The sequence below is a fragment of the Asterias amurensis genome, chromosome 21, assembly GCF_032118995.1.
Source record: "Asterias amurensis chromosome 21, ASM3211899v1".
NCBI classification, from domain to species: domain Eukaryota; kingdom Metazoa; phylum Echinodermata; class Asteroidea; order Forcipulatida; family Asteriidae; genus Asterias; species Asterias amurensis.
The window spans coordinates 5957760-5985394 of record NC_092668.1 but is presented as its reverse complement, the minus strand read 5'-3'; the positions used below and the strand labels follow the sequence as shown (position 1 = coordinate 5985394).

The 27635-nt window shown below is 37.6% G+C and overlaps 2 protein-coding genes and 1 non-coding gene across 3 annotated transcripts; 2 read left to right on the top strand and 1 right to left on the bottom strand.

Annotated features, from left to right (window-relative positions):
- Nucleotides 1-560: 560 nt before the first annotated feature.
- Nucleotides 561-13984, top strand: LOC139953191 (uncharacterized). The gene is made up of 10 exons (XM_071952643.1): nucleotides 561-664; nucleotides 1519-1606; nucleotides 2515-2686; nucleotides 3448-3914; nucleotides 4896-5022; nucleotides 5457-5562; nucleotides 6007-6085; nucleotides 6673-6782; nucleotides 7189-7348; nucleotides 8732-13984. Exons 1-10 carry the CDS (start codon nucleotides 564-566, stop codon nucleotides 8846-8848), a joined length of 1527 nt encoding a protein of 508 aa, XP_071808744.1. The 5' UTR covers nucleotides 561-563; the 3' UTR covers nucleotides 8849-13984.
- Nucleotides 13985-15265: 1281 nt separating this feature from the next.
- Nucleotides 15266-24319, top strand: LOC139953095 (uncharacterized). The gene is made up of 8 exons (XM_071952506.1): nucleotides 15266-15336; nucleotides 16810-17116; nucleotides 17887-18089; nucleotides 18903-19029; nucleotides 19977-20078; nucleotides 20611-20787; nucleotides 23222-23495; nucleotides 24046-24319. Exons 1-8 carry the CDS (start codon nucleotides 15266-15268, stop codon nucleotides 24132-24134), a joined length of 1350 nt encoding a protein of 449 aa, XP_071808607.1. The 3' UTR covers nucleotides 24135-24319.
- On the bottom strand, nucleotides 21852-21922 carry Trnag-gcc (transfer RNA glycine (anticodon GCC)). Its single transcript has one exon. It is a non-coding gene; the product is annotated as a tRNA-Gly (tRNA).
- Nucleotides 24320-27635: the final 3316 nt, after the last annotated feature.

Below are 27635 nucleotides of genomic sequence, written 5' to 3'. Positions count from 1 at the left end.
TTGGAACTTCTTTCAATTTCGAATGTGGATTATGGTTTTTACATTTCGCAATAATAAATACCTGGGGTGGTCGTTTTGCGTGTAAGGGACCTTCTGTCATGTTTTGTTTTGGGGTTTTTTTTTGGGGGGGGGGGTGTACAAATAAAACAACTGGGAACAAAACAATTAAAACTGGCAAGGCTATTTAGGGGACCTAGGCCTATTCTTGTTTATTTCTTTCAAATGGGCCTAAATTAGCCTATGTTTTTTTGGTTTTTTTTACAATTTAATGAACGGTTTAATTAGGATATTCGACAACTATATAATGGTGGACATTTATTTGTGAATGCTTGTTTTAATGTTTCCTTGCATCAAATTTGTTATTGTTAGTTATTAAATAATTTTATTCGGTCAGAGGCATTGAGCCCTCCTCCGTGGTCAGAGAGAGCGCAGTTGTTTACATTTAAAAACAAAAACAATGATTTTTATTTTCGGGGCACTCGCGCATCGCTTTCGCCTTGAAACTAAAGAGCGCCCTCAATAGCCGAGTTAAGGACAACTTGATATTCGCGCGATTGTCCAAAATGGCTTCTCAAAGCAGTCAAGAAAGTGTTGCTTCTCGACAAGGAAAAGTCACCACAATCATCCCAGAAAGATCGAGGGCAACAACAAGAAGAAGATTAGCGTGAGTTGATGTAGCACTAAGTAAGATGATATCATACTGACCGAAAACAGTCGTGTTTAGCACTAAAAAGTGTTAGAGTTTGTGTTCGTTTAGCGTGGACTGAAAGTGAATGTTTGGAAATGTCATTTTTTGTTTTAAAAAAAGTTGTACTGTTTTTTGGGACCCTGTTTTCGTTGTTATTTATACACAAAATCAACGAGTTTGGATTGTTGAAAGTGATCTTTGTGAAGTGTTTTAGGCCCTCTAGTAGGGCGACAGTGGTTTTGTTTATTTTAGTGATTAAATTAACTGCTTTTAATTTACTAACATTTGCACACTCACAAGTGTAAAATGTTTTTTAGAATACCAAAAAAAAGTCACTGGGACACTGCCTAACTGTGCATGTTCGGTTTGGTTTCTGCTTTCTTTCCACATTTACTAAATAAGTAAGTCGGTGCTGGCAACATATAAAATTGCCTTTTATTAAAGTAAGTTGTATTTCTACACCTGCAGCTGCGCTTAATTTGAGTTTCCCATTTTCCTCAAAAGTTAGTCTAAACCTTTTATAAATCCATTTCTGATTAATAATCAAAAAGGGCACAACCAACCACAAACTTTCTGAATGATGGATGTTATTGTAAACTTTTTTAGTGTTAAATAATCTACAACACTTGTACGTCGTAGGTAATTTATCTTGTTTAGTTTAGACATTTAGTTTATGCATTAATTTTAGGATTGTGCTTTTGTTTTGCATTTCAAGAAATGATTTATTTTGGCCACAGTCTCCGCCTCTTTCTATGGTTTCACTTCAAAAGTTGACTGGCTCTCACATTATTTTCATTGAGTTAGGATTGACTGAATTGTTTGCGTTTCAGGAAGAGGCAGACCACACTGAGAGCGTTTACATTTGTCCGTGACTGGGAGGCAAGACAATCGCCGTTAGCTCGGGTTTTTGAACAAAAGGTATAAGAGGATTTTTTTTACAAGGAGGACCCTTCCTCAACAAAAAATAGTTTTAATTGAGGAGTCTTAAATCTTTGTCAAAATACATTGTGATTTCCTCAAGTTTTAACTCTTTAAAAAAATCTTTCTCGAAGGCGACACACACACACAAATTTTAAAACTGCGAGTCAGTCCTTATTGGATTTTAGATGACCATCACACAAGAAAACTGTATCTGAACAGCTTGAAAATTGCATAAAGTTCAGCTGATTTTAGTTGTTACAATCAAAATATTGATGACAATGATGTTTACCTGCTGAAGATTGTGCATGGTTTTTCAAAATTTTCACAAGATTCAGCCCAAATTTCCACTGAAATTTTTAATATGGTTCATCACTCAAAACATTAACGCTGTCTGCAAATATGTTATCAGCGTAACACTATTGGTAATTACTACTCAAAATCATTGTTATCATAAAAACTTACTTGGTAGCAAGCAATGGGGAGCTGTTGATGGGATAAAACATTGTGAGAAATGGCTCCCTCTGAAGTAACATAGTTTTTTAGAAAGTGTTAATTACTCACTCAAATATTTAACAACGTCAGGCCTGAAGCCTTTTAGGCATCTGAAAACACTGAAATTTGTGCAGCAAGGTTTGTTTTTCTTTTTCATTATTTTCTTGCAACTTCGATGACCAATTGAGCCCAAATTTTCACAGCCTGTTTTTTGTTCATACATATGTTGGGATACATCAAGTGAGAATACTGGTCTTTGACAAAAAAACAAAGGTGTCCAGTGCCTTTAACTTGCCAATTGTCTCCATATCTTTATCTAGTAATTTTTTATTTGTTGTCAACCCTAAATCATTTAAAACTTACCCAGTCAGTTTCCCTTGTGGTTTATTATTTTATTTCTTTATCAATTACAGGATGACGACGATGCAGCTTCCTCCTCCCGTAGCTCAGTCACCATCTCACCGTCTCCTCAAGTCCTTAGTCAGGCTTCTTCTCTATCATCATCCGGTAGACCTAGAGTGAGCCCAGGTCCCATCATCATTGCCAGTCCATCTTTAAGATCACGCCCAAGTTCTCAAAAGAAAAGTAAGAGATCAAGAAATTAAAGAATTCAGCAGTTTTTGCTCGGCAAGGAAAGCATTAATTTAATAATTAAAATAATAGGTGCTCTTATCAGAGCAGCCACAACATGCCACAATTTGTAATTGAATAAGAATTATTCTTCATTATGCACTAATATAAACTAAACCACTTTCGGCGTTATCTCTTAAAGCCATTGGACCATTTCGGTTCAGAAAAAAAAATAAAAGTTCACAGATTTACAAATAACTTACAGGGTTTACAGAAGGCAATGGTGAAAGACTTCTCTTGAAATATTATTCCATGAAATGCTTTACTTTTTGAGAAAACAGCAAAACAATAAAGAATTACGGATTTATTTTAAACACATGTCATGACACGGCGAAACGCGCGGAAACAAGGGTGGGGTTTTCCATTGTTTTCTCCCAACTCCGATGACCGATTGAGCCTAAATTTTCACAGGTTTGTTATTTGATACAGAAGTTGTGGTACACACAGTGTGGGCCTTGGACAAGACTGTTTACCGAAAGGGTCCAATGGCTTTAACAAGATCAAGTTGAAGTGAAATTTTCACAAGTTAGTTTTAAAGTGTATCAATATAGAGGATTAAAAAAAAAACGGTAAAAAAAAAAAACAGGTAAACTTTCCCTCTAAATCGGTCACAAATTGAGTGTTATCCCATGGCACCAGCAAATAACTGGCCTTGATGATTGCTTTTAAAACAATTTCCTTATTTATCATTGCCCCCTCTTGATTTTTTTATGTAGCGTCCTCGCATGCTTCATCCAACCTACATCGTTCGTCTCGTCGTGGGGTGGTCTCAGATGGGGGTCTTGCAACCTCCATCCTGGGGCACACTCCATCTGATTCGAGCGCCGCTCCTGTCACCAGCCCTGAAACATCAGTCATTCCCCCAGCAACTTCGACACCCGCATCCGATGATGATCCCAGCATGTCACACGAGGGCTCTTCACAGGGGGTCCCATCAGCATCGGTCGAAGGTCACGATGATAGTGCGGACCGTGATGAAAGTGCCACTCCGTCGGTCACTTCGAGTCCAGTGGTCAGTGAAAGAGCGACCGTAGCGGCCGATCAGACTGCCGATTCTAGCCAATCACAGATGGGAATTGCCAGCCCAGATGTCACTGTGAAGGGTCGAAGGTCAACTGGAACACCCCTCATGCAATGGAGAAATGATCAGAGTCGATTTCTAACACCAGGTGAAAAGTCAATGGTGAGTTTCTTTTACGTCCTTGTCAGTGGTCCATGTAGATTCCTTGAAAATGGTGGGTTTCCTTGACGTTTGTAGGTTTCTTTAATGGTGGATTTCCTTGACACTTTTAGGTTTTCTAACAATGGTAGTTTTCCTTGACAATATTGTAGGTTCCCTTAACAATGTTTTTTTGTTTCCTTAACATTGGTAGGTTTCCTTGCAATCGTAGGATTCTTTTTAGTTGGTTTCCTTGTCAGTTTTAGGTTTCCTTAACAATGTTAGTTTTCCTTGACAATTGTACGTTTCCTTCATCTCATTACAATTGCAATTTATGAGGCGCTATTCCATCAAGATCATAGTACACATAAAAGCAATTAACACGGAAAAAGGTGAGTCTTTAGAGCTTTACAAAATATAGATAAAGTAACAGGTTCCCTAATGATTGACAGTAGGAAGATTGTTCGAAATAATTAATGGTGGATTTCCTTGACAATTTTAGGTTTCCTTAATGGTGGACTATTGTAGGTTTCGTTAACCACTTCACATCGATAAAAAGTATTTTTCCTTGTGAAAAAAATATTCAGAAAAGCTAGTATTCTTTAAAGGCAGTGGTCACTATTGGTAATTACTCAAAAAAACAGCTCCCCCTGAAGTAACATAGTTTTTGAGAAAGAAGTAACTTTCCACGAACTGGATTTCAAGACCTCACAACTAGATTTTGAGGTCTTGAAATCAAGCATCTGAAAGCACACAACTTTGTGTGACAAGGGTGTTTTTTCTTTCATTATTATCTTGCAACTTCGACGACCGATTGAGCTCAAATTTTCACAGGTTTGTTATTTTATGCATTATGTTGAGATACACCAAGTGAGAAAACTGGTCTTTGACAATTACCAATAGTGTCCACTGACTTTAAGGTATCAATTTAATCAAGTCTACGTCTAATCAACATACAAGAAAAACTTCCCTCTTCAATATTATGATCTGAACTTGTTCTTACAGAGCATTATCACAAAAACTCCAAAGAGTGGACCTGTGTCAAGACAAGGTGTATCCAGAAGAAGAAAGCTATCCCCACCACCAGAGGGCGACAAACAGCAGACTGCCACTGCTCCAGGAGCTAAGAAAGGTAAAAAGTCTGGAAACTTACAGTGCACCTTTAATACTGAGAGTTTGGCTTAGTTTTCCCATCAGTAAAAACTCAAACACTTTAAAGGCACTGGACACTACTGGTAATTACTATTTAAGGCATAAAAACTTACTTGGTAACGAACAATGGAGAGCAGTTGATAGGTTCATATATTGTGGGAAACGGCTCCCTCTGAAGTAACATAGTTTTTGAGAAAGAGGTAATTTCTCACTCAAATTAAAAGGCTTCATTCCTGAAGCATTTGATCAGTCATCTTTTTTCACCAAAAAAAAAGACTATTCCAGTTTGATATTTTTTTTGGTTTAATACCAGTATCAGAAATGTATCAAGGATTTGTTAGTATTTTTTAAAGTAAATCAAAGATGGTGTTTTGCAGTTGTTGGATAAAACATGTTCTTTTTTTTCTTTGTCAGCTAAAGTTCGCCTGTGGTCTGGTAATGGCCGCCGCCGCTTAGCAACGGATGTAACCGATTTAGACATAGTGCTGAATACACTGGAGCAGGTTACCGCTGATTATAAGTAAGTAACTGCTTTTTGTCAAGTTGGTTACCAGCTTTAGTTGAATAAAGGCCATATGTGCAAACAAACTGGATATTTTTGTATAACTTTAAAAACAAAAATGGGCGGCCGGCTGCTTCAAGGTGAGGGCTACACTTACATGTAACTGACCAAAATCATCTGCCACCAGGAGCACGTAACCACCTTGACCTGGGGCTGAAACAGGGTTACCCCTTGACAGTCGATATACAGTATATGTAGGCAAGTGTATCATCCACTAGGAGGCTGGCTGGTAGAGCGGAATGCTCTATCTTCCCAACTTTTTCTAAGTGCCTTGCTCAAGGGCACAAGTGTCATGACCAGGATTTGAACCCAAACTCTGCTGCTGACAGCACCGGAGCTTGGGACCGGTGAGCTGGACTTCTTGGCCACAAATATGATGAATTCTTCTTATTTATTTTACAGAAAGAAATTAGAATCTTCTTCACAGAGACGAGCACTGACAAAGTTCTTTTACATCATGAAGAAGGAACTAGTGGACAAGGTGGGTGGTTTTACAGTTCTGCGGATATATTTATTGAATTTTTTATCAGCAAAGTATTCTTTTTCAAGTTCAGTATTCTCACACTTGGTGTGCCCGTACATGCTTAAAATAACCAATCTGTGAAAATTTGGACTCAATTGGTTATCGAAGTGTCAAGAGACAAAAAATGAAAGAAAAATACACCCTTGTTGCATTGAATTGTGTGCTTTCATGTGCCTGACAAGGGTTATATTCCTTTTGGGTTGAAAATTACCTCTTTTCTTAAAACCTACATTACTTCAAGGGGGAATTTCTCAAAAGAGTTGTATAATATCAAAAACTCTCCAGTGCTCTTGACTTAATACATTTATTAGTTTTTGGAGTACTTACCAAAGTTATGCTTTATACTATCAAAAGCTGTTGTAGGCTTCTAACCAAAGGTTGTTAATTGCCATTAATTTTAAAAGTGATTGCCAAACGTATACCTTGCTCCCCTTTGAAGATGCTGACTTCCCAAACCATTTGCTCCTCAAAAAATATTTGCCCCAAATTTGAAGCCAAATATGACAACCTCAATAACTATTAATCAGGTTTTTTTTCTGAATTAGATTGATTTAAGCCAGGAGTATAAGGTCTTGAAGAGCGCCCTCACCAGGATGACCGCTACGACCCGTAAACAGACAAAGAGATTACTGTTGTTGCAACAGGAAAACGCTAGGTATTGCTTCAAAACAGGTTTCTTTATTAACAGTTACTACCCCAAACAAAAACTTGTACAGTGTATGTATATATGTAATATTATATGAACAAAATTCTTATATTTGTGGAATGTGATGATGCAGCTCAAAGCCGAAACCCAAGTTGGGCATAAAGATTGTGTTTATCAGGTTGTCCTCAGATGCATGAGGGAGTTTAGAACGCTTGATGCAGCTCAGAGCCCAAACCAAAGTTGCCCATAAAAATAGCATTTATCAGGAAGTGTCAATGGGAACTATCTTTGGTTGTCTCCACTGATTTTTGAAACAGTCACATCAGGGAGGGAGCTAAAAACCCAAGTTGCCTGTAAAGACGGCGTTTTACCTCTGGTTGTCTCCACTGATTGTCTTCTCTCTTTGTCCCCACAGATTGAACAGTCGCATCAGGGAGCTGAAAAACAACTCATCACACAAGAAAGATGAGGCAGTAGAGCTTCATGAAATCAGTACATTCCTGACTGATCTTCAGCAGCTTCATCAAGACTTGGATAACACTGTAAGAGGAGACGAGACGGGAGATGCTAAACCGGTAAGCCAATATCAATCTAGGCATCTGCTAAGTACAGAAAAATCTTGCTTAACAGATACTGGTTGCAAGTCTTAAATCTGTCCTGAGATATGCGATCTCAAGCAATTGGGAGGGGACCACCCGCGCAAGTGTCCTTTTACAACTTGACTGCGATTTCTTATGTTTTTCTTTATAAATTTTGATTTTGCTACCCTTTGGTAGCAAAAAACCAAACCAATCGGAAGCGAACGGGGTCAAATGGTCACGTACATTAACAAATTGTGCACACTGCCTCTGGGAGAACGACAATCATCCATCTTGGATTCGTTTTTAATTCTTTTTTTGGGTATGATGTATTCATGTCTGTTGCATTCTCTCTACCCTTTTCCAGGTTATGTCCAAGTAGTTGATCCTTCATTCTCTTATATTATTTATAAGCCTACTTTCTAAACTCACCATGAACTCCGTTAACTCAACCCTTTCTTAAAGGCAGTGGACACGATTGGTAATTACTCAAAATAATTATTAGCATAAAACCTTTCTTGGTGACGAGTAATGGGAAGAGGTTGATGGTATAAAACATTGTGAGGAACGGCTCCCTCTGAAGTGCCATAGTTTTCGAGAAAGAAGTAGTTTTCCACGAATTTGATTTCAAGACCTCAGATTTAGAACTTGAGGTCTCAAAATCAACCATCCAAACGCACACAACTGCGTGTGACTAGGGTGTTTTTTCTTTCATTATTATCTCGCAAGTTCGAGTACCGATTGAGCTCAAATTTTCACAGGTTTGTTATATTATGCATATGTTGAGATACACCAACTGTGAGGGCTAGTCTTTGACAATTACCAATAGTGTCCACTGCCTTTAACAAATGGATGAAACTATTGTGTTTTTATTGGTTAATCATTCAGTACTTTGCATACAAGTTATGAATCATGTACATTTCATACTTTGCCACTTGACTCAGGCGTGTGATCTCCCCTCCCAGTCCGAGTCGCTTGGGATCGTGGCTCTACGAAGCTGTCCAAGGCACGAAGGCCTTGACAAAAGGCTATGAATGTGGAGGATGTTTGCTGTCAGACATAAAACATTTCATGTCAGACAAAGGCTATGAATGTGGAGGATGTTTGCTGTCAGACATAAAACATTTCATGTCAGACAAAGGCTAGGAATGTGCAGGATGTTTGCTGTCAGACATAAAACATTTCATGTCAGACAAAGGCTATGAATGTGGAGGATGTTTGCTGTCAGACATAAAACATTTCATGCCAGACAAAGGCTATGAATGTGGAGGATGTTTGCTGTCAGACATAAAACATTTCAACGTTTCCATAAGGCTTTATCATAACTCTCAAATTTCATGTGAATATAAACCACTTGTATTTCTTGGTGTCTTTTAACAGGAGTTTAGCTCTCCGAATATCGGCCCTCTATTGACCGATGTGAAAGGTTCGTCGAGATCAGCTTATAGTCTAAGATCTGTCAACAATCAACTTGAGAAATGGTTAGAGGCTCATTGAAGGTTGCATGCCAATCAGAGACGAGTAGGCAGTTTGCCCGTCATATGTAAAGTATAAATATTATGAGAAATATTGTATAGAAATATTAATGGATTTAAAGGTATTACACAGAACTGTAAGGATAATGAAATTTGTTAAAGGACACCTTTGGTAGTTGTCAAAGACCAGTATTCTCACTTGGTGTATCTCAATATATGCATAAAATAACAAACCTGTGAAAATTTGGGCTTCATTAGTCATCAAGTTTGCAAGAGAATATTGAAAGGAAAAACACCTCTGTTGCACAGATCTGTGCTTTCAGATGCCTAATTAAAGGCTTTTGGCCTGAAGTCAATTATTATTTGAGTGAGAAATTACCTCTTTCTCAAAAACTATGCTACTTCAGAGGGAGTTGTTTCTCACAATATGTTAAAGGCAGTGGACATTATTGGTAATTATTCAAAATAATTATTAGCATAAAACCTTATTTGGTGACGAGTAATGGGGAGAGGTTGATGGTATAAAACAATGTAAGAAACGGCTCCCTCTGAAGTGACAAAGTTTTTGAGAAAGAAGTAATTTTCCACAAGTTTGATTTTGAGACCTCAGATTTTGAATTTGAGGTCTCGAAATCAACCATCTAAACACAAACAAATTCGTGTGACCAATTGAGTTCAAATTTTCAGAGGTTTGTTATTTTATGCATATGTTGAGATACACCAACAGGGGTTGCCCTTAACTTTTTTTTCAACTGGCCAGCAGGACCAGTTGGCTTGATTTTTCACTGGTCCGCCAGGTTTTTGACTGGTCCGTCAATTTTTTATGCTATTTTTTTTAAACTAATAGTATTCTGTTGTATACCAACTGCTCGATTTTCGATCGTCGCTATTTCAAAATTCAATATGATTTGCAACGTCAACTTAACTGCACTGGAAGCCATACTTTATTTATGTGTACCAAGTTATTGTGTTCGTAAAGGATAATTAATTTGAGAGTATTTTTTCTTTAAAAATGTAATAACAATAGCGTTATTAAAATTAATTTAAAAACAGGTCAAATTATTTGCCAGAGCAAAATGATCTTTATTTAGGTAGTTTTTTTTTTAGTCCACGGTTTATTGTAAGCACTCATCATAAAAGTATTCCCAAGTAAGAAGAACATTTTTATGAAGAAAAAAAAATAGTGTTTTTACTATAAAAACACCCCAAAAAACACTTTAAAACCGACTGTTAAAATATCATTAACTTTTTATGTACTGCCTTCAAATCTACTGTGGGGGAGGGTTACGTGCGATCGCTCAAGTTATTTTATCATGTATAAACATTGCCTATTATTGTACCCTATCATTGGACCCTTTCGGTACAGAAAAAAAAAAAAGTTCACGGATTTACAAACAATTTACAGGGTTTACAGAAGGTAATGGTGAAAGACTTCTCTTGAAATATTAGTCCATAAAATGCTTTACTTTTTGAGAAAACGGTAAAACAATATAAATTCTCGTTAACGAGAATTACGGATTTGTTATAAACACATGTCATGACACGGCGAAACGCGCGAAAACAGGAGTGGGTTTTCCCGTTATTTTCTCCCGACTCCGATGTCCGATTGAGCCTAAATTTCCACAGGATTGTTATTTTATATATAAGTTGTGATACACGAAGTGTGGGACTTGGACAATACTGTTTACCGAAAGGGTCCAATGGCTTTAATAAGTATTCATAAACATAATACATCGTACCGAAGTTCCCAAAATCTTCCCACTTTCGTCCAGAAAAACCCCCAACAAAAAGTAGACATCAAAAAAGTCCATGAAGAAGCATACGAGTTTGACGGTATTTTTTTCAATTATGTGTATGGAATGGTCGGTGCCGGCGTCTGTTTTGTGAACAAAATTTTCATTTAAAAAACGTTTTTAAAAGCAGCAAAAACAACTGCGCCTTTGTTTAACACATGATTGCATTCTAGAACCCAAGTCTTTCTTGAAATCAACCCGCAAAAAACCCCAAACAACCGCGCATTATATGTGACCAATAAAACCATGGATAAACTAGATCGCCCACCAATCGCCCGCAAAAAAAAAAAAAAAAACCCAAATAACAACAAAATTACCCAAAATCAGGACGGAAGAACTTTACTAAACACAATTAAATACTCCTTTTTGCTCATCTAGAGTATCCTAACTTGGTAATTTTTGTTGAATGAAGCCTCACCGTCTCGCTCGTTTTTCGTAAACACGCTAGACTCTTATTCCCACACGGAAATCTGCTCCGTTGACCGACCATGCTGCTGACAGAATGTGTTTTGCTTTGTGGTCTTCTGTCAAGGCGATTGAAGCTAGTTTTGTAAGCTATTGCGTACTTTCACCAATAGAGGGCGTCTATTCCCACGCTATCGAATATTCTGAAACGCCCTCTAGCGTTCAGTATTTCTTACACTTTCTGCCACACGTGAACTAATACGAAGACTATAAGCCTTTGCGTTGCATGATGGGATTTTGCGCTGTGTATGCGTGATCGTCGGAAGTTTGCCAGCGTTCAGCGGCACTTCGAGTAATTTTTATTATATTTTATCCAAACCTTGAGTGAATGTTTTTACATTTTATTCGAGCCTGAAAATAGTTTTAAAATTGTCATAGTTCTGTAGTACCGCTGCCGATATTTTTGACTGGTCAGCCGGACCAGTTGGCCAGGTGTTTCAGCTGGTCCGCCGCGATTTCTACTGGCATTTGGCCAACGGACCTGCGTTAAGGTCGAACCCTGCACCAAGTGAGAAGACTGTTCTTTGACAATTACCAATAGTGTCCAGTGTCTTTAAACTATCAACAGCTCTTCATTGCTCGTTACCTGGAGTAAGTTTGCATGTTAACAATTATTTATAAGTACCAATTACCGGCAGTGTCCAGTGCCTTTAGTTTTAGTCTGAAACCCTAATGATTATGAAGTTCATACTAGATTGTAACCACTTTTTCTGATTTCACAACAGCTGATTTCGGTTACAACCAAAATTAGGACAATGTGTTTACCTGCCGAAAATTGTGCATGGTTTTCACTGTTTTCTCCTGACTCGCACAACGGATTAAACTTGAATTTTCACAGGTTTGTTATGTCATGTATAGGGTTAACCATACGAGACATGAACAATGTATATATGACTATTTTGTCAGCTCTACCAAATCTGTATAACACCTAATAAATTGATGCTTTTTGCTAATCTAACGTTGGATGCAATATGCCTTCAGATATCAAGACATCTGTGTCTGCCATTTTGCATATTTGTACAAAGCTCATATATGTATATAATATTATTACATAAATTCCATAACTTTTTGTAATTTTTTTATGTACATTCAAATTTCATAAAAACAAGTAAAAAACAAAACATCAGATAAAACGTAATGTATATTTATTTATTAAAATATCTGAATGTTTCGTTTTGATGCACTTTGTATTTCATATTTTGTATGAGGAAAACTTTACCTCAATTAAGCCTTTGGGAAAGACTCTGCTAGGGCCAGGGCCCAATTTCATAGCGCTGCTTAATGGTAAGCAACTTTGCGTGCTAACTGTAGCAGAAAAAAATGCTTAAGCCTTAGCTCATTTCACAGGGTAGCAGAAAAATTGGGCGGCCGTATTGAACGTTTACCATGGAGTTGCATTGTGACGTCATTTATTTTTGTGCAGTAAGCACCGGAAGGTTAGCATGCCTTTTCTGTGCTTATGATTAGCAGCGCTATGAAATAGAAATTGCACAGTAAGCACAAAATCGAACGCTAAGTAGCGATATGAAATTGGGCCCAGGTTGACTTGTCAGGCCATTAACTACTTTTCGCTTTTAAATAAAATGGCCTTTGAGATTACAGAAAGGGGTCATAAAAATGACCTCAACTGAAAGGTCATATTCCTACTAAAATGCTAAACCATACACTCTTGATTTGTTGAGATGTAGAACAAAGAGTCATTCCAACAGCTTTATTCCCTGTACTGCATCTCTTTGGAACTCCTTGCCTGGTGCATGTTTCCCTCCATCCTACAATCTAGATTGTACTAAGAGGAATATCAATTCCTGCCTCCAGCTCTCCTCAGTTATTTTCATGCTTCATCATTTTCTTCATGTAGCCCCTTACCTAGAGCGACTTTTAGCCTTGTTGCGAATTTCTTAAAACCTTTTTTTTTTTTTCTTTTTTTTTTTTACACCGAAAGGTCATTTTAAATTATGCAATAAACCGAAAGGGATTGGGAATGGTCACCTGCAACTCCTCAAGTAATTTGTAATTAATTTGGTAGTTTCTACCGAATTTAAATCAGTGATCACTGATGTGTTTGTGTAATGTTGTAAAATAGTTACAGTTTGTTTAACTATTGTTTAAACTATACTTTTAAGATACTGACTAATATAGAGTCCGCCAACACTAGGGCTAGAGAGCCAAGGTGGTAGAGCGCTGGTACATTAAAGGCAGTGGACACTATTGGTAATTGTCAAAGACTAGCCTTTACAGTTGGTGTATCTCAACATATGCATAAAATAACAAACCTGTGAAAATTTGAGCTCAATCGGTCATCGAACTTGCGAGATAATAATGAAAGAAAAAAACCCTTATCAAACGAAGTTGTGTGCGTTTAGATGGTTGATTCCGAGACCTCAAGTTCTTAATCTGAGGTCTCGAAATCAAATTTGTGGAAAATTACTTCTTTCTCGAAAACTATGGCACTTCAGAGGGAGCCGTTTCTCACGATGTTTTATAGAAAGGTTTTATGCTAATAATTATTTTGAGTAATTACCAATAGTGTCCACTGCCTTTAATCCAGATGTCGTTGGTTCAAGTAAAAATCCAGTCAATTTTTCTTTGTTTAATTTCAAAACTAACTATCAATTATTTATCTGATTTAGATTCTTTATAAATTTGCTAAAAGATTTTGTTGAGTTAAATTTTCTTCGTCGCTTCTAAAGTGGAGTTATTCCCTTCCAAAATGCAAAAAACGGGATGTCGATTCTCTGGATGATTCTGCTGATATTTGCTAAGCAATCTTTTGTTGTCTGAGCAATTTTTTCGGCCTACATGCTTAATGACATTAGGCCCTGGAACACGTTACCTGCTGTAAAACGAAACAATTATTTTTGTATTAATTAAACATCACCAGAATATCACCTGGTACAGCACATCTTGTCATGAAATGTATTATTTTTGTTCATGAATATTTCCTCTTTCAAAAGGGTTTCGAAGATCAAAACAGAAAGACCTACATGAAAATGGTGACTGTTCTTCATTCCTACACCCCCTTATGTTCCGACAACCATATAAAAAAATATTTAAACAATCTCGGTTTAGGAAAACACACCATGGGTTTCAGAACATCGGGATATCGGAACATCGGGATGTCGGAACATAGATGTTTCCGAACATAAAGGTGTCGGAACATAATGTGTAACCATGCATATGACTATATTTTCATTGCCCTCCATGGAGACAACAAAGGCGATTGCCTCCCTGCCCCTTGGTACCCTTGAAATGCTCCAGTAGAAGTTTACAATTTCCTCATCCCTCAACCAAGGAGAAAATGCCTTGGTGCCCTTGCCCTTTCAAAAACGAAGCATTGGAGACCTGCCCATGAAAATGTTTACCCCAGGCGTAAATACAAACCAGTCATATCGTCTTCTTATCCACCCAAACATTATTAAGGCATGACAATACACCATGCTATAATCCTGAAACGTCCACCTGTAACCTCTCCCATCGAATTGATTATCAGGGTATACCTGCAACAGGTGTAGTCTTGGTTCAAGACGTTGCTATCTCATGCTAAACCCGACAGAGAGCGTGCTTTTCTTCTTGGATTCATCGCGGTTGATGACTGTCATTGGACCAAGTGGCGCCCTCTGTCATTGGAATTGATCCATTTCGGTGCGAACGTCTTGAAACCAAGACTATCACAGGTGTACCGCTGATGACAAAGCGATGCCCACATACTATTCATCTTTTTCGATCTGACCAGACAAAGTGGCTTGGGGAATATTCCACGGACCTCCATCTGTTGATTTCCCACCGTATCTCTGAGAAGCAGAAAATGTTTGTTGTCGATTTCACATAGAGTGAGGATGCGTTATATCTTGAGTTTGGACCTTTAACTTAGGAATTGGTTTAATAACTCCTAAGGAGTCCTAAGTTAGGACTATCTTTGTAAAATCGAGTGACCCCAGGTGTGTCAGATAAAACATGTTAAGTGTACCGGCTTCTGTCCTGCGAAATAAATGTTGACATGTTTTGCAAGTTGTTTTTTTCGTTAGGTTTTTCGAGAAACGTCACTTCAAAAATGAATGTGTCTAACTATCGTCATTTCAAATCCACTTTCTACAATGTTTTTTGTGATCAACAATATAGGGCTACATGAGCAAAACTGTTTTAATTTTGTTTTTTTTTAATTGTCAGTAGTATGGACAACAATGAAGACACCATGCCAATTTCATCATGTTTCACTTGGTGTTGTTGTAACAACCGAAATCAGCTATTGCGGGTGAGGTGCTTTTTCGGATACTGTTTTCTCAAATATTATTAGCTTTATTTCAGAGAGAGAAATATTTCGCAGAAAAATGGTTCCACACGAATAATCATTAAGCTTTCAAACCCATATTGAACATTTATTTTATATCCTTGCAAACCCAGTTTTTACTACTTTTAATATATCAGGGTTTTTTTGTGTTCGTGAAGAAACCGTCCACAGCCAATCAACCAGATAACTTTGTCTGGAAAGTTATCAAACTTAAGGGAAACGATCTCAAAAGGTACCCAAATACTGGACTGTTTGTTTCACCAATTTAGTTATAAAATCAATTCTCAGTTTGACCATTTGGATAAGCGTAATAACATTGTTGTTACAGTTTGCGGTGTATACACTTTGAAATTTCGATCGCTCTTTTTAGTCGGGGGGGGGGGGGTGTCCCATCTCGACTCCAAAACTGCCATCGATTTTGTTTTGACATCCGGTGAAACACTGGGCTGGTTTTCAACAGAGATCAATTTCTGACTTTGCTCTAGTGTCACAAAGATGCTGTTTTGTAGACCATGAACATTCAAGGGGTGAAGATCGAATCCGAAGGAAATCTATTATCAGTCTGGCGAGAGTTTGCAAATAGTTTAAGAAATTTGTGGTAGCTCCCGCAAAATAAACTCGTACACATATTTTTGCGGTTAATTAATTGTTTAAGCTTTGCACAGGCTGGCTCTAAACTACAAATAACTGTGCAGGTTGTAAACAAATGAATGGGTGGCAATAAAGGACAATGGAACATATTGTCTTCATATTCTGTTTCTTTGAGTTTTGATAAAATTTCTCAAGACTTGGGGGAATTTATCTTCGATGTTAACTTGGACATGGATTTAATTTTGATGGAAAGTGCAGCGATCCTTCGCCGGTTTAACGTATCGTTTAATACTTTTCTGGAGAACCAAAGGTAAGGTTTAAAGTTAAGTGGATATTGTTTTAGGATGCATGAATTTGATACAAACGTGTTATTGTTAAACCCAAGGCAGAAAATGAATGGCAGTTTGTCACATAAAACACGCAATTTCCAGTTTTGGTTTATGACTATGACTTTTCAACAGGGACTTTATTGTCTCAACATTTACATAAATTAAAACTACAGTTCAAATTGATTACATAACAATAAAACAACAATAACTTACAATTAAAAAATATATAAAACAGGTTAATTATTTAGCTGAAAGGAATTTAAAACATGATAATAAAACAAGTAAAAGATCATCATAACTTGCTTTGTAAAAGAAAAATCGGACACAATTTATATTTCAGAGAGAGATTTATGAGGAATAATAGAAAAAAGATGAATGTTTAAAAAATAAAAGATGCAGTGATGTTTTCTCATTAAGAAAATATGCATAGAGGTGTGACAAGAAATCTTTTACTCATGATTGCCGTGAGATAAATCCCTTAATACCAAAATTTTCTATTGGATACTGCTTTCAAAAGATGTGACTCAGGAAACACTGATGCTTCAAGAAGGCAGAGCAATGCGTCTTATCTATACAACCATCTTGAGACACTCCACCCAGAAGACAACATCATCCAGAAGTCAGATTCCAAAACCTCATCCAAGCTAGATCAGGAAGATTTACTTCTCCGAATAATAGAGAGAGAAGACGGCATAACTGGTCCTGGTGGTGCAGAGACGCAAGATGAAGGAAACCAGCGGATGCCATCGGGTACCAGTGAGTCTCGTGATGGGAGGGATTTAACCATGAATGTGATAGGATGTCTTCCCGATAATACGCAACAGGTATGTATTTGGAGAAAACCGTATCTAAGAACATTTATAGAAAAAAGAAAAAAATCATCTGCTAATTTCGGTTGTTATAACAAAACTCGAGAACAAGTGTTTATGCTGAAAGCTGCGTATGGCTTTTCACTATTTACTCCTGCATTCGAACTGCCCCTAGCTACTGGGCAATATCGGCAGTCTACTTGGTAAGACACTGCTCTGGAATTGCAAGGGTCGTGGGTTCGTATCCCACCCGAGTAATAATATACTCGGGAAAGTACTGAGTAAGTAAAGTGCTACATACATCGGTGTATGGGTAAAAAAAAATCCTGACTAACACATCAGAGCCTACATTTTCACCGTTTTGTTAGTTGATCACACACGAAACGTAAACACTGTCTGCAACTTTTTCAGCTCTAACTCCTATCTAAGAATTTTTTTGATAAGCAGGCCAGCAGCCGATTTCACGAAACGCTCGGATTAATCATATCTCGAGTTAGGACGAGTAACCTAACTTAGGATATCTTAAGGTCTGCATGCTACAGTGCAGGGTTGGGACTCATCCTAAGTCCTAAGATTAATCCTAAGTTAGGAAGAGTTTGGTGAAATCGACGGCTGGGGATTCAGACAGGCTTATTTTCAAGTTAGCTGGGGATTCAGACAGGCTTATTTTCAAGTTATTTTTAGCTTTAGCTTGTCTTGCACTTCCCTCGATAATGAAAGCCTATTATATGTACAGCCTTTCCGTTAATATTGACCTTTTTTTCTTCTTCTGTTTTTCTTTTTAGGCCATCAAAAGTTTTTCAATCAAAAGGGAGACGGAACATCTCGTCTTATCATTCCCGTTCATGGCGGACGTTCTAAGACAATTAACACTCAAGGACTGGACCAAGTCTAACAGAATCTTAACTCCCATGATGTTTTGCGACCATTCTTTGAGGCTGACAAGCTCTCACCGAGCTGCAGTAACTCTCGCGCCTGATTTTGAAAGGTTTGTCATATCAATTTTGCATTTTTCAATTAGGTTTGTATTCCACTCTTTTTCGAATAGACCGATTGCGCTCCGTGCGTCACGTGACCTATAGTGGCTATTGGATGTAAACAAACACGGCGCACTCCAAATTCTGGGGAGGGAAGTGTGTGTATCAAAGTGAAAACCACATCTAGAATTGTAGCGCGTCTTGCGAGAGAGATATATAGAATTTGATTTTCCCAATCTCAGTTTCATTTCCGTCTTCATTAAAACAAATCATTTAAAGCCAGTGGACACTATTGGTAATTACTCAAAATAATTATTAGCATAAAACCTTACTTGGTAGCGAGTACTATGGGGAGAGGTTGATGGTATAAAACATTGTGAGAAACGGCTCCCTCTGAAGTGACGTAGTTTTCGAGAAAGAAGTAATTTTCCAAGAATTTGATTTCGAGACCCCAAGAATAGAATTTGAGGTGTCTCGAAATCAAGTATAATATGACAGCACACAACTTCGTGTGACAGCGGTGTTTTTCTTTCATTATTATCTCGCAAGTTCGATGACTGATTGAGCTCAAATTTTCACAGGTTTGTTATTTTATGCATATGTTGAGATACACCAACTGTGAAGGCTAGTTTTTGACAATTACCAATAGTGTCCACTACCTTTAAGTGAAACACAACAAATGTTGGGACACCCAGTTGAGATCAGATACCAGTCATACCAGTACGCGTGGTAAATAATAACAACAATAATAAATAAATAAGTAAATGTATAAAGAAAATTAATTTTGGTTTTTACCCACTCTTTTTGTCTCTTTCTAATTCTAGACTTGCTCTATGTGTGGTCCAGTTTACCATCTACCGCAGTGATACCACAGAGGGCGTACTGCAACATTACAAGCATTTACTCTCCACAATCTATCAAGACTTGCCGAAGATACATTTTCAATTTCCCGTAAGAAGTTCAAGAATTGAAACTATGTACATAACTTTTTGATGATAAGGGTGCCGCATAAACGGAAGGCTGCCAAGTTATGGGGGGAAGTAAAGAATTACAAAACTGTTCATATAGAGCGAAATTGGAACCAACGACCTCCGGATTAACGTGCCGGTGTCCTTGATCATAATTCCGTGGAGGTAGAATAATTCTGACCGCCAGAGATTTGGTCCCCCCCTCATGTGAAATTAATTTGGATTGGAGGATGATTAAAAAAAGGGCGATATCAGAAGAAGTGTGTAGGATGTGGAGGACCGATGGAATATCATGGGGACAGAATCCCCAGTGCCACACCGGCACTCTACTCAACAGCCTTCTTATATGTAATGTTGGCGGTCTCCCCACTTTGTCAATTCAATTCAATTCAATTCAATTTATTTATTTATTTCAGTACAGATTACAAAAAGATGTGCACAAAAAGATTCGAATTTGATACTTATAGAAAAACAAATAAACATTACATTTTAAAAACACATAATTAATTACAAAAATTTTGTAATAAATATGCAATAAATAGGCTAGTTCAAATTTTAAAAAAGAGAAGCGTTATCAAAATCTCACCATCACTGATTAAAATGGAAAAACAATCACTAGGTTACCTTATGAAAAGTGAGTTAAAAAGATGAATAGCACTGGGTAAAAAAGATAGTCTGAACCGGTTTGTGCGAGTAGAAAGAGAACGGTACCTTCTGATGGGAGAATGTGAATGAATGAGTGAAGTGGGTGAGTTGGGTCCTGGGTTATAACTTTCAATTTATCTACATCCTGTTTGTCTAAGATTTCAATAATATCTTTGTCGGGGGTACCAGTCAGAAGCCATAACTATATAGCCAAGGAGGAATCCCATCCAAGTTTACGAAAAATGTTGGTAACTTTTTTCCTTCTTCTTGTTGGTGTGTGTGCAGCGAATTGTGATCCTTGATAACTCAACAGACCCCGGGATGATATCGACCCTTTGTACTGATTTATGGCGATCTATGTCCCCGTCGTGTCACCGCAGAACACACGTGAGTTTAAACTGGTTTTTTTTTTTTAAGTCATTGTTATACAAGAGAGCAGACTGTTACTTGTCGTAATTTGGTTTCCCCGATTTGAGTCAGATCTTTATTGTTCATGGTGCCGCCGACTTGATTTCTTTCATTCAAATCAATTTCACCAAACCGAGGCTGGAAGGAGAAATAGTCTGGTTCCAACACTTAGCGCACATTATCTTTTTATCAAATACAAGTAGCATGATCAATGGTGGAATGAGGAATGGCTGTATGATGTGCAAACAACTATAAGGGAATGCATCAACTGCATGAACAATGAACATTAGCCCTAACAAAATTGTTCACACATTTTGATAAACCATTTCAGTGAAGGTTAAAAAACATTGTTATAATGTTAATCATACACGCAACAAATGTGGAAAACAAAAAAGTGTCTCAATTACCGAGAATTGATTTGTATTTTGTTCATCTTTTGTTAACACTCATTTCGGCCTAATCTTTTCCCTCTCGTTCTCTCCCTTTTTGTTTTAATGTCAATAATGTTCAGATACCCCCATTGTTTGAAGTAACAAGGCTCAACACTGGAGTGTTCCAGCAGTGTGTGGATGACACGTATACCGCCCTCTCGGGACAAGATAGGGACCGTTTTCTGTCCCTCATCAAACTCCTCCTGTCCACGAAATGCTCACCAAAGGAGATGGTGAAAACAGAGAAGCTGTTAGGGGTGAGTGTTTATAAAAAACAAAAGAGATTGAAGTAAAAAGTCATAAAATTATGTTTAGTCACTATTTGGATTGCAAATACATTTAGACACATACCTTTCCTTATTATTAGATCTTAATCCTAAATGTTAAGTTGTTTTTTTTAAGTAAACTGACGTTTTCCGTTGACACTCTGCATTCTGGCAATCTAGAATTCTTTGCACTCTGTCATATTGGGTATGAGTGCTCACGCGCGCTACCGGGCAAGATCTGACAAGTTAAATTTTCAGAAAGTGACAGTTTTGATACGGGCATCTTGTGCCTGCGCTGTAGTGTTTGTAAGTTTTCCAATTAGTGTCCTTTCTGTTTTTGATCAATTACTTATAAAATATTAAATATTATTTTCTATAAATGGCTATAAAATTTAAGGTACCAATTTTTAAGTTCATTCATAAACTAACTTTGGGGAAAATTCCCCGTTATACAAACCGCAGGAACGATACTTCCAATGCGATTAATTCTACGCCAAGTTTTATCCCCGGGTGGGCCGCGTCAGTTCGATCGTGCAAATAATAATCAATCAAAAATTATGTTTGGGGGCCGGGTAATTATGAAAATAGAAAAATGCGGTATTAGTATAATAGGTTATATCTATTGTGTTGAGATTTGAGAACCATGTGCAATTCTGTTGTATTTAGCTGTTGTGGGTTTGAAGAATCTGAATTTGGAGGCCGATAAGATCAATTTGATCAGTGACCTTATGAACTTGGATGTGGATCTATCAGAAACTAAAATAGTATACATTGAGCCGCAATTGTTCTAATCATGATGAAAACTAATTTCGTGCCAATGATGAGTTTACTGAACCATTTCACATGAAAATAATAGGAACACTATAGACGTGATTAGGTATATCTCTCAGTGTTGGAAACATCAGTAAAAGAATGTTTTGAAAATCTGTCTAAAAAGGAACCTTTTTAATAAAAGATTAATAAGTAAATATCATATTCCTCCATGGTAATAGTGATGAGATTATCTTCTCTGTGGTGAAAAAAAAAAACATTTAAAATTGTTTAAAAAGTAAACTTGCACTGGCCGGGAATTGAACCCGGGTCTCCCGCGTGGCAGGCGAGAATTCTACCACTGAACCACCAGTGCTCACTGACTACCTTGAGTAAAGACAAGAATATAATAATTTTACTTATAAGCATACGGCTGTTTTAGTACTGTAGAGTATTTTTGTGAATACATGACGTTAGTGAAAGTAAGTACCTGCGCTATATATTTGTTTGCAAAAGCCGTTGAGTCAGTCAGTCTTTTTTTAACACACATGCGTAAAAAAACAAATTCAGTTCAACGGTCAGGCAATGATGATGGAGGTAGAAATGACAGGTGTGTTAATAATACGTTTGTGGTTTCAGAATGTCGTTAGACTACGGAAATGGGCCATTGAGAAAGTCATAATTGTTTCATAACCATGACTTAGCATAACCATGCATAACAATGACCCATGTAATGCCAGCGTATCCTATAAACATTTAAAAATTAATTTTCAGTTTCGAAGTCGAATTTTTCATGAAGTCTTCGCACGACCATGACGACCATCCATTCCATGCATGGCATGCATGGAGCCCGGCCGGACATGCCGTACAACTCGTCCGTCGGACCAAGGAGTCGGACAACTCGTCCGTTCGGACAACTCGACGGTTCGTCGGCGGCGATTTATTCTACCGTCAGACCCCTCGACGAGGATAACTTTCCGTATGGCGCCACCACTTTTTCAGTAATTTTTACAAAAAGGGATATCTCATTGAGGTAAATTAGAATTAGAATTAGATACTATTTTAATGAAAAAGTGGTGGCGCCATACGGAAACTTTTCCCTCCATTCTTCCTTCCTTCATCCATAGACTTTTAATAGTTTATTTTTTATAAGTATATCAGTGCGTTTTATTTTGGTATGATGAATGAGGATCAGATGGCCTACGTCCGTTGTCCCTGGTCCTTAGTGCCCCTTCAGAAGTTTCCCAGAGACGTTTTAAGCGATTTCCCAATGCAATAAAGCCTTTTTGAGATGTGGCGGACACTGGGTTGTGGTAAATCTGGTTAAACCCAAATAAAAGAAATAGTGTCCACCTACTCCTAGAACTATGAGGTTCGTTCCGCTATCGTCTCCAATAGTGGAACGAACCTCATAGTCCTAGAACTATGAGGTTCTTTCCGCTATCGCCTCCAATAGCGAAACGAACATCGTAGTTCTAGGAGTAGTGTGATCCACCATACCTCAAAGGCTAATGGAAGTGCTCTTTGCAAAATTAAAACAGACTTGCCCTCTCAAATTTGAAATTTCAGGCCTCTGCTATGCAATGCAATTCATTGTATCATAACATATGCTTTAGTTTTACAATGCATTGCTTTAACTTAAATTTTGTAACCATTCAATATTTTATCTCTTTAGAACAAGATTGTCCCGGCAGCCATCCAGGAATTCTGGTTGATATGGGGTCATGAACTCCTTAAGCCGTTGATATTCCCAGTTGCTAAGGCAACCTGGGATTCAGAGGATCATGACGACTCTTCAGCAGGGATTAGCTGGAAGACGTTGTTTAATCCACATTGGAGAACTTCGGACAAAACCAACAGCAATCCGCAAAAGAAGAGGAAGGTCATGAAAGGGGTCATACAAGAGGTCGTCAAGAGGTTAAAAGGTCAAATTGCGCAGGTCACTTCAAGTAAGTACCACGAGTCATTGTCTAGCTCAGGGCTAGGTAGTTCAATCAACATTGTAAATTTGTGTTGATGATTTGAAAAGCCGTTTCTTTTTGAAAAGGGAAGGTATACATTTGGTAATTTAGCTAGCTTTCGACAGTATGATCATTTCAAGAATCGCTTCACTTTGAATTAATGTGGTTATTGAAAAAGATATCAGTTTTTACCCCCAAATTTGAATCTGAGAAATGTTTCTGTTGGATATGTTTCTCAGATAGTGTATTTTAATTAGGGATTATTATTCCTGCGAGGATACAACCACTCCAGAATTTCTGCAATAATTTCGGTAATAAAAAAATGCTACCACCTTTTGAAACAAAATTTCACGGGTTTGATTCTAGTTTTTGTATTTTCATTTTACATCTGTAGATTAAAACAATAAAACTGTAAAAAAAAAAAAAAAAAAAGAGGACAGTGCATAAAATTGACCAATCCAATTAAAAACAGGATTTTAAAAACAACATTGTTTACATTATCTATATATTTATGATGTTTGTTATTCCTTTATTTCAGAAGAGCCAGTGAAAGCCAGACCAAGCCTGTGTCGATGTGACTTCTGCTGCCGACATACAACCCCAATATCCAGTACTGGTAACGCGTGATATGACATTGATTCTTCATCATAGTGTTTATATACCAACAAGTGGATGTTACTTGGAACCTTGAAGTTCAAACGGTGTATAGACCATTATCACGCTGTCACTATATTAAAGGAACACGTTGCCTTGGATCGGACGAGTTGGTCAAAACAAAAGCGTTTTTAACCGTTTTTAATATAATGCATATGGTTGGAAAGATATTTTAAAAGTAGCATACAATGATCCACACAAGTTTTCCTCGAAATTTTGTGGTTTTCCTTCTACTGTGCGAACTAACACCGTCGGCCATTTATGGGAGTCAAAATTTTGACCCCCATAAATGGCCGACGTGTTAGTCGACGAGGTAAAAGGAAAACCACGCAATTTCGAGGCATGTTTGTGTGGATCATTGTATTCTACTTTTACAACAGCTTTCTACCCATATGCATTTTATAAAAAACGGTTACAAACGCTTTTCAAAGACCAACTCGACCGATCCAAGGCAACGTGTTCCTTTAATAGGGTATGTTCAGACAGCGTACTAAGTTAGACCCGAACCGGTTTAACTTTTACGAGCAGCAGGGTGTGATCGTAAAAATAAAACCCCGTTACTCTAACGGGCTGTTCATGGTCCTGTTCATTGGTCACCGTGTGTTTACGTAATGACTACGGAGGTCAATGGGTCGCCTGTTGTGAGTTAAACCGGATTTGGTCTTTTTTATTCTGTCTTTTTTATTCTGTCCACACACAGTGTTAAAAGATAAACCCGAAGCGGTCTAAAGATAAACCCCCTCCCTGGACGGTTTATCTTTTGTGGGTTGAACTCAATTCGGACTAACTTTAGATCCGTTCAGACACACTGAGTTGAACTCGATCGAGTTGAACCATGAGTTAAACCAACTTTAGTACCGTGTCTGAACGCACCCATAGTCATGTTACCCGTTTCCAATAACAGCAATGAATGCTAACATTCATTGCTGATATTGATATTTGTGTCATATTCCTGGGTTTCAGAAGAGCCGTGAAAGCAAGACCATGGAGGAATAAATTAGATTCATTCCTCCATGGCAAGACCAAGCCTGTGTCGATGTGACTTCTGCTGCAAACATACAACCCAGATATCCAGTACTGCTAGTAACACATGACATTGATTCCTTATTTATCAGGGTCAGTCAATGTGTCTATAGACGATGTGATCATCATGTGACTGTCCAATTCTTATCAACTTTTGATATGATAAAAGAGAGCACATCTCAAAACTTGTCCAGTTTTTACTTTCATAATTCTTGGATTTATGTGGAAATTATGACACAAAATGTCAACTTTCCCATCTATGACCTGTGCAGTATTGTACCTGCCAGAATACTCAAAGAATGTACAAGGTCACACTTAAACAAAGTTCACATTCAAGTGGATATTGCTTGGAACCGTCCAAACGGAAGTTCAAAGGGTGAAAATCCATTAGACTGTAGGGTGTGTAGCTTTACTGGACCACAATTTATTCTACAAAACCAGATTCAAAATGAGCAAGCACTACATAATCTACCTCAGTTGTCATGCTAATTAGATACTCATTAGTATTAAAAGATCGATCAGATTCATAAAAAAAAATCACAAAGATACTACACAGTGAAGTATTACTGTTACTAGTCAGTTGAAAACAAATGACCATTGGGCTTGTCTGGTCATGAGTTTACTGGCTAAAGGTACTAGCCTCGGGCATGTGGTCCAGTGTTAATTTCGAGCCCTGGACGGTGTATGATTCCAAGACTATGTAGATACTTGCCACTGTTGAGATTCTATGCAATAATGTAAACTATGATCTTTGATTATTTTTTAGTACAAAAAACAGGTGCTTACAAAGCATATGTAATTAATTGTTTAAGAGGTAGGGTAATACTTTGGTAAATAGGCTTACCCCCCCCCCCCCAACAAAAATGAGAGTTTAATTTCTTTATATGAAAGTATGCTTGTGTAAAGGTGGTACTGTTGGGATACCCTCCAATTTCCATTACAGTTTCGTATGACCCTACCTTTGAAAGGAACCGTTAGTTTGAAGGTTCATTTTGTTTGTTATAATTGAATTCTGTATATTATTCACAAATTCTCGTGTATAAAGTTGTATTTTGTTTTGAAAGGGTAGTTATACAAATGTTGATGCTGCCAGCAAATATTTTCCTCCTCGTGCTTTCCTTGTGGAAGGACTAGGGGAAGTTCGGATACGTATTGACCAACCAGTAATGTTTTTGTGTTTTTTTTTTACTTCAGAATAGTCCGGGGATATTCATGTGGTGGTCGTTTTGATGAGGCAAAGTTCGGATTAGAAAAATTGCTGGTTCATGATGAAAAGTTTATCTTTTGAACAAAATAATCTGTGAGTGAATATGCAATAAAATATGGGCCGTTTGTGTGCATTGTTATATCACCACATAAATTATATGCAAGGATTCACTTAGTCTTGGTGCAAGACGTTTCTCGTTTCCTTATCACGCACACCGCGGCCAATTCACCGACAGCGCGCGCAACGACTCACCTGACTAGGGGCGGTGAGTGGACTATAAGTCAGGTGAGTCGTCTTGAAACGAGAAACGTCTTGCACCAAGACTAGGATTCACTCGACTGCATGATAGGCACTATTAGTTCTTTTTGAATTAGTGCCGGTTAAAAAAACACGTTTGTATCCAATGGTAAAACAGTTTATCACACAAAGATAATTGTTGCCCTTTACTGTTTATTTTGTGTATAACAATCAGGAGATAAATACCTATAATAATGCCTAATTAGTTATTCACAGACAGGCGCTGTCCGGCCTCTCTTATTTTGGAAATTCAAAAGTGTGTGCTCTTTTAAACAGTTGTAGTTTGCCACGTGTTGTTAATTCTCTGTGATCCTAGAAAACCGCGTGAGCGAGAAATTACTACCAGCACAAATAAATAAACTAATTTGCAAAGAGACGGGTATCGCTAAATGAGATAATTGTTAATGTTATTAATGGGGTTTATATAGGTATCCAGCTTGTTTGCCTCCAAATAATATTATTGTTTAATTTGTAACTCCGGATGGTAGTTGGCGTGTGAACAAAGACTACTATTTGAGTAAAACTCGGCGTCATAACTGAATTTTGTTTCTAAAACAAATAGTAAATAAATTTGATCCGATAATGTTTTATCTCCATACCGATCATGGCGTGAGGACCATCACTATTGTAATCGGTTTTGTTTTTTGATGTTTTACCATCTTGTGAAATAATCATTTAATTTCCACGGTCTTTCCTCCGATCCCGTCGGTTTTTCAGTCGATAGAACTCAAAGGGTGTGTGTATTTGGTTATCACCCCGTCCGTCACATCGGTTCCCATCCATTGACAAGTTGCGGTGCCCTAATTTTTCCCCGCAGAGGAATGACAAGAGAGTGGAAAACATTTATGTTTTGGGGGCAGCCGCCCGAACTGCAAAAAAAATACCCCAGTGTCCCGTCCTGAATCATCATCTTTAAAACAATGAATTATTTAAACCCTTATAAATAG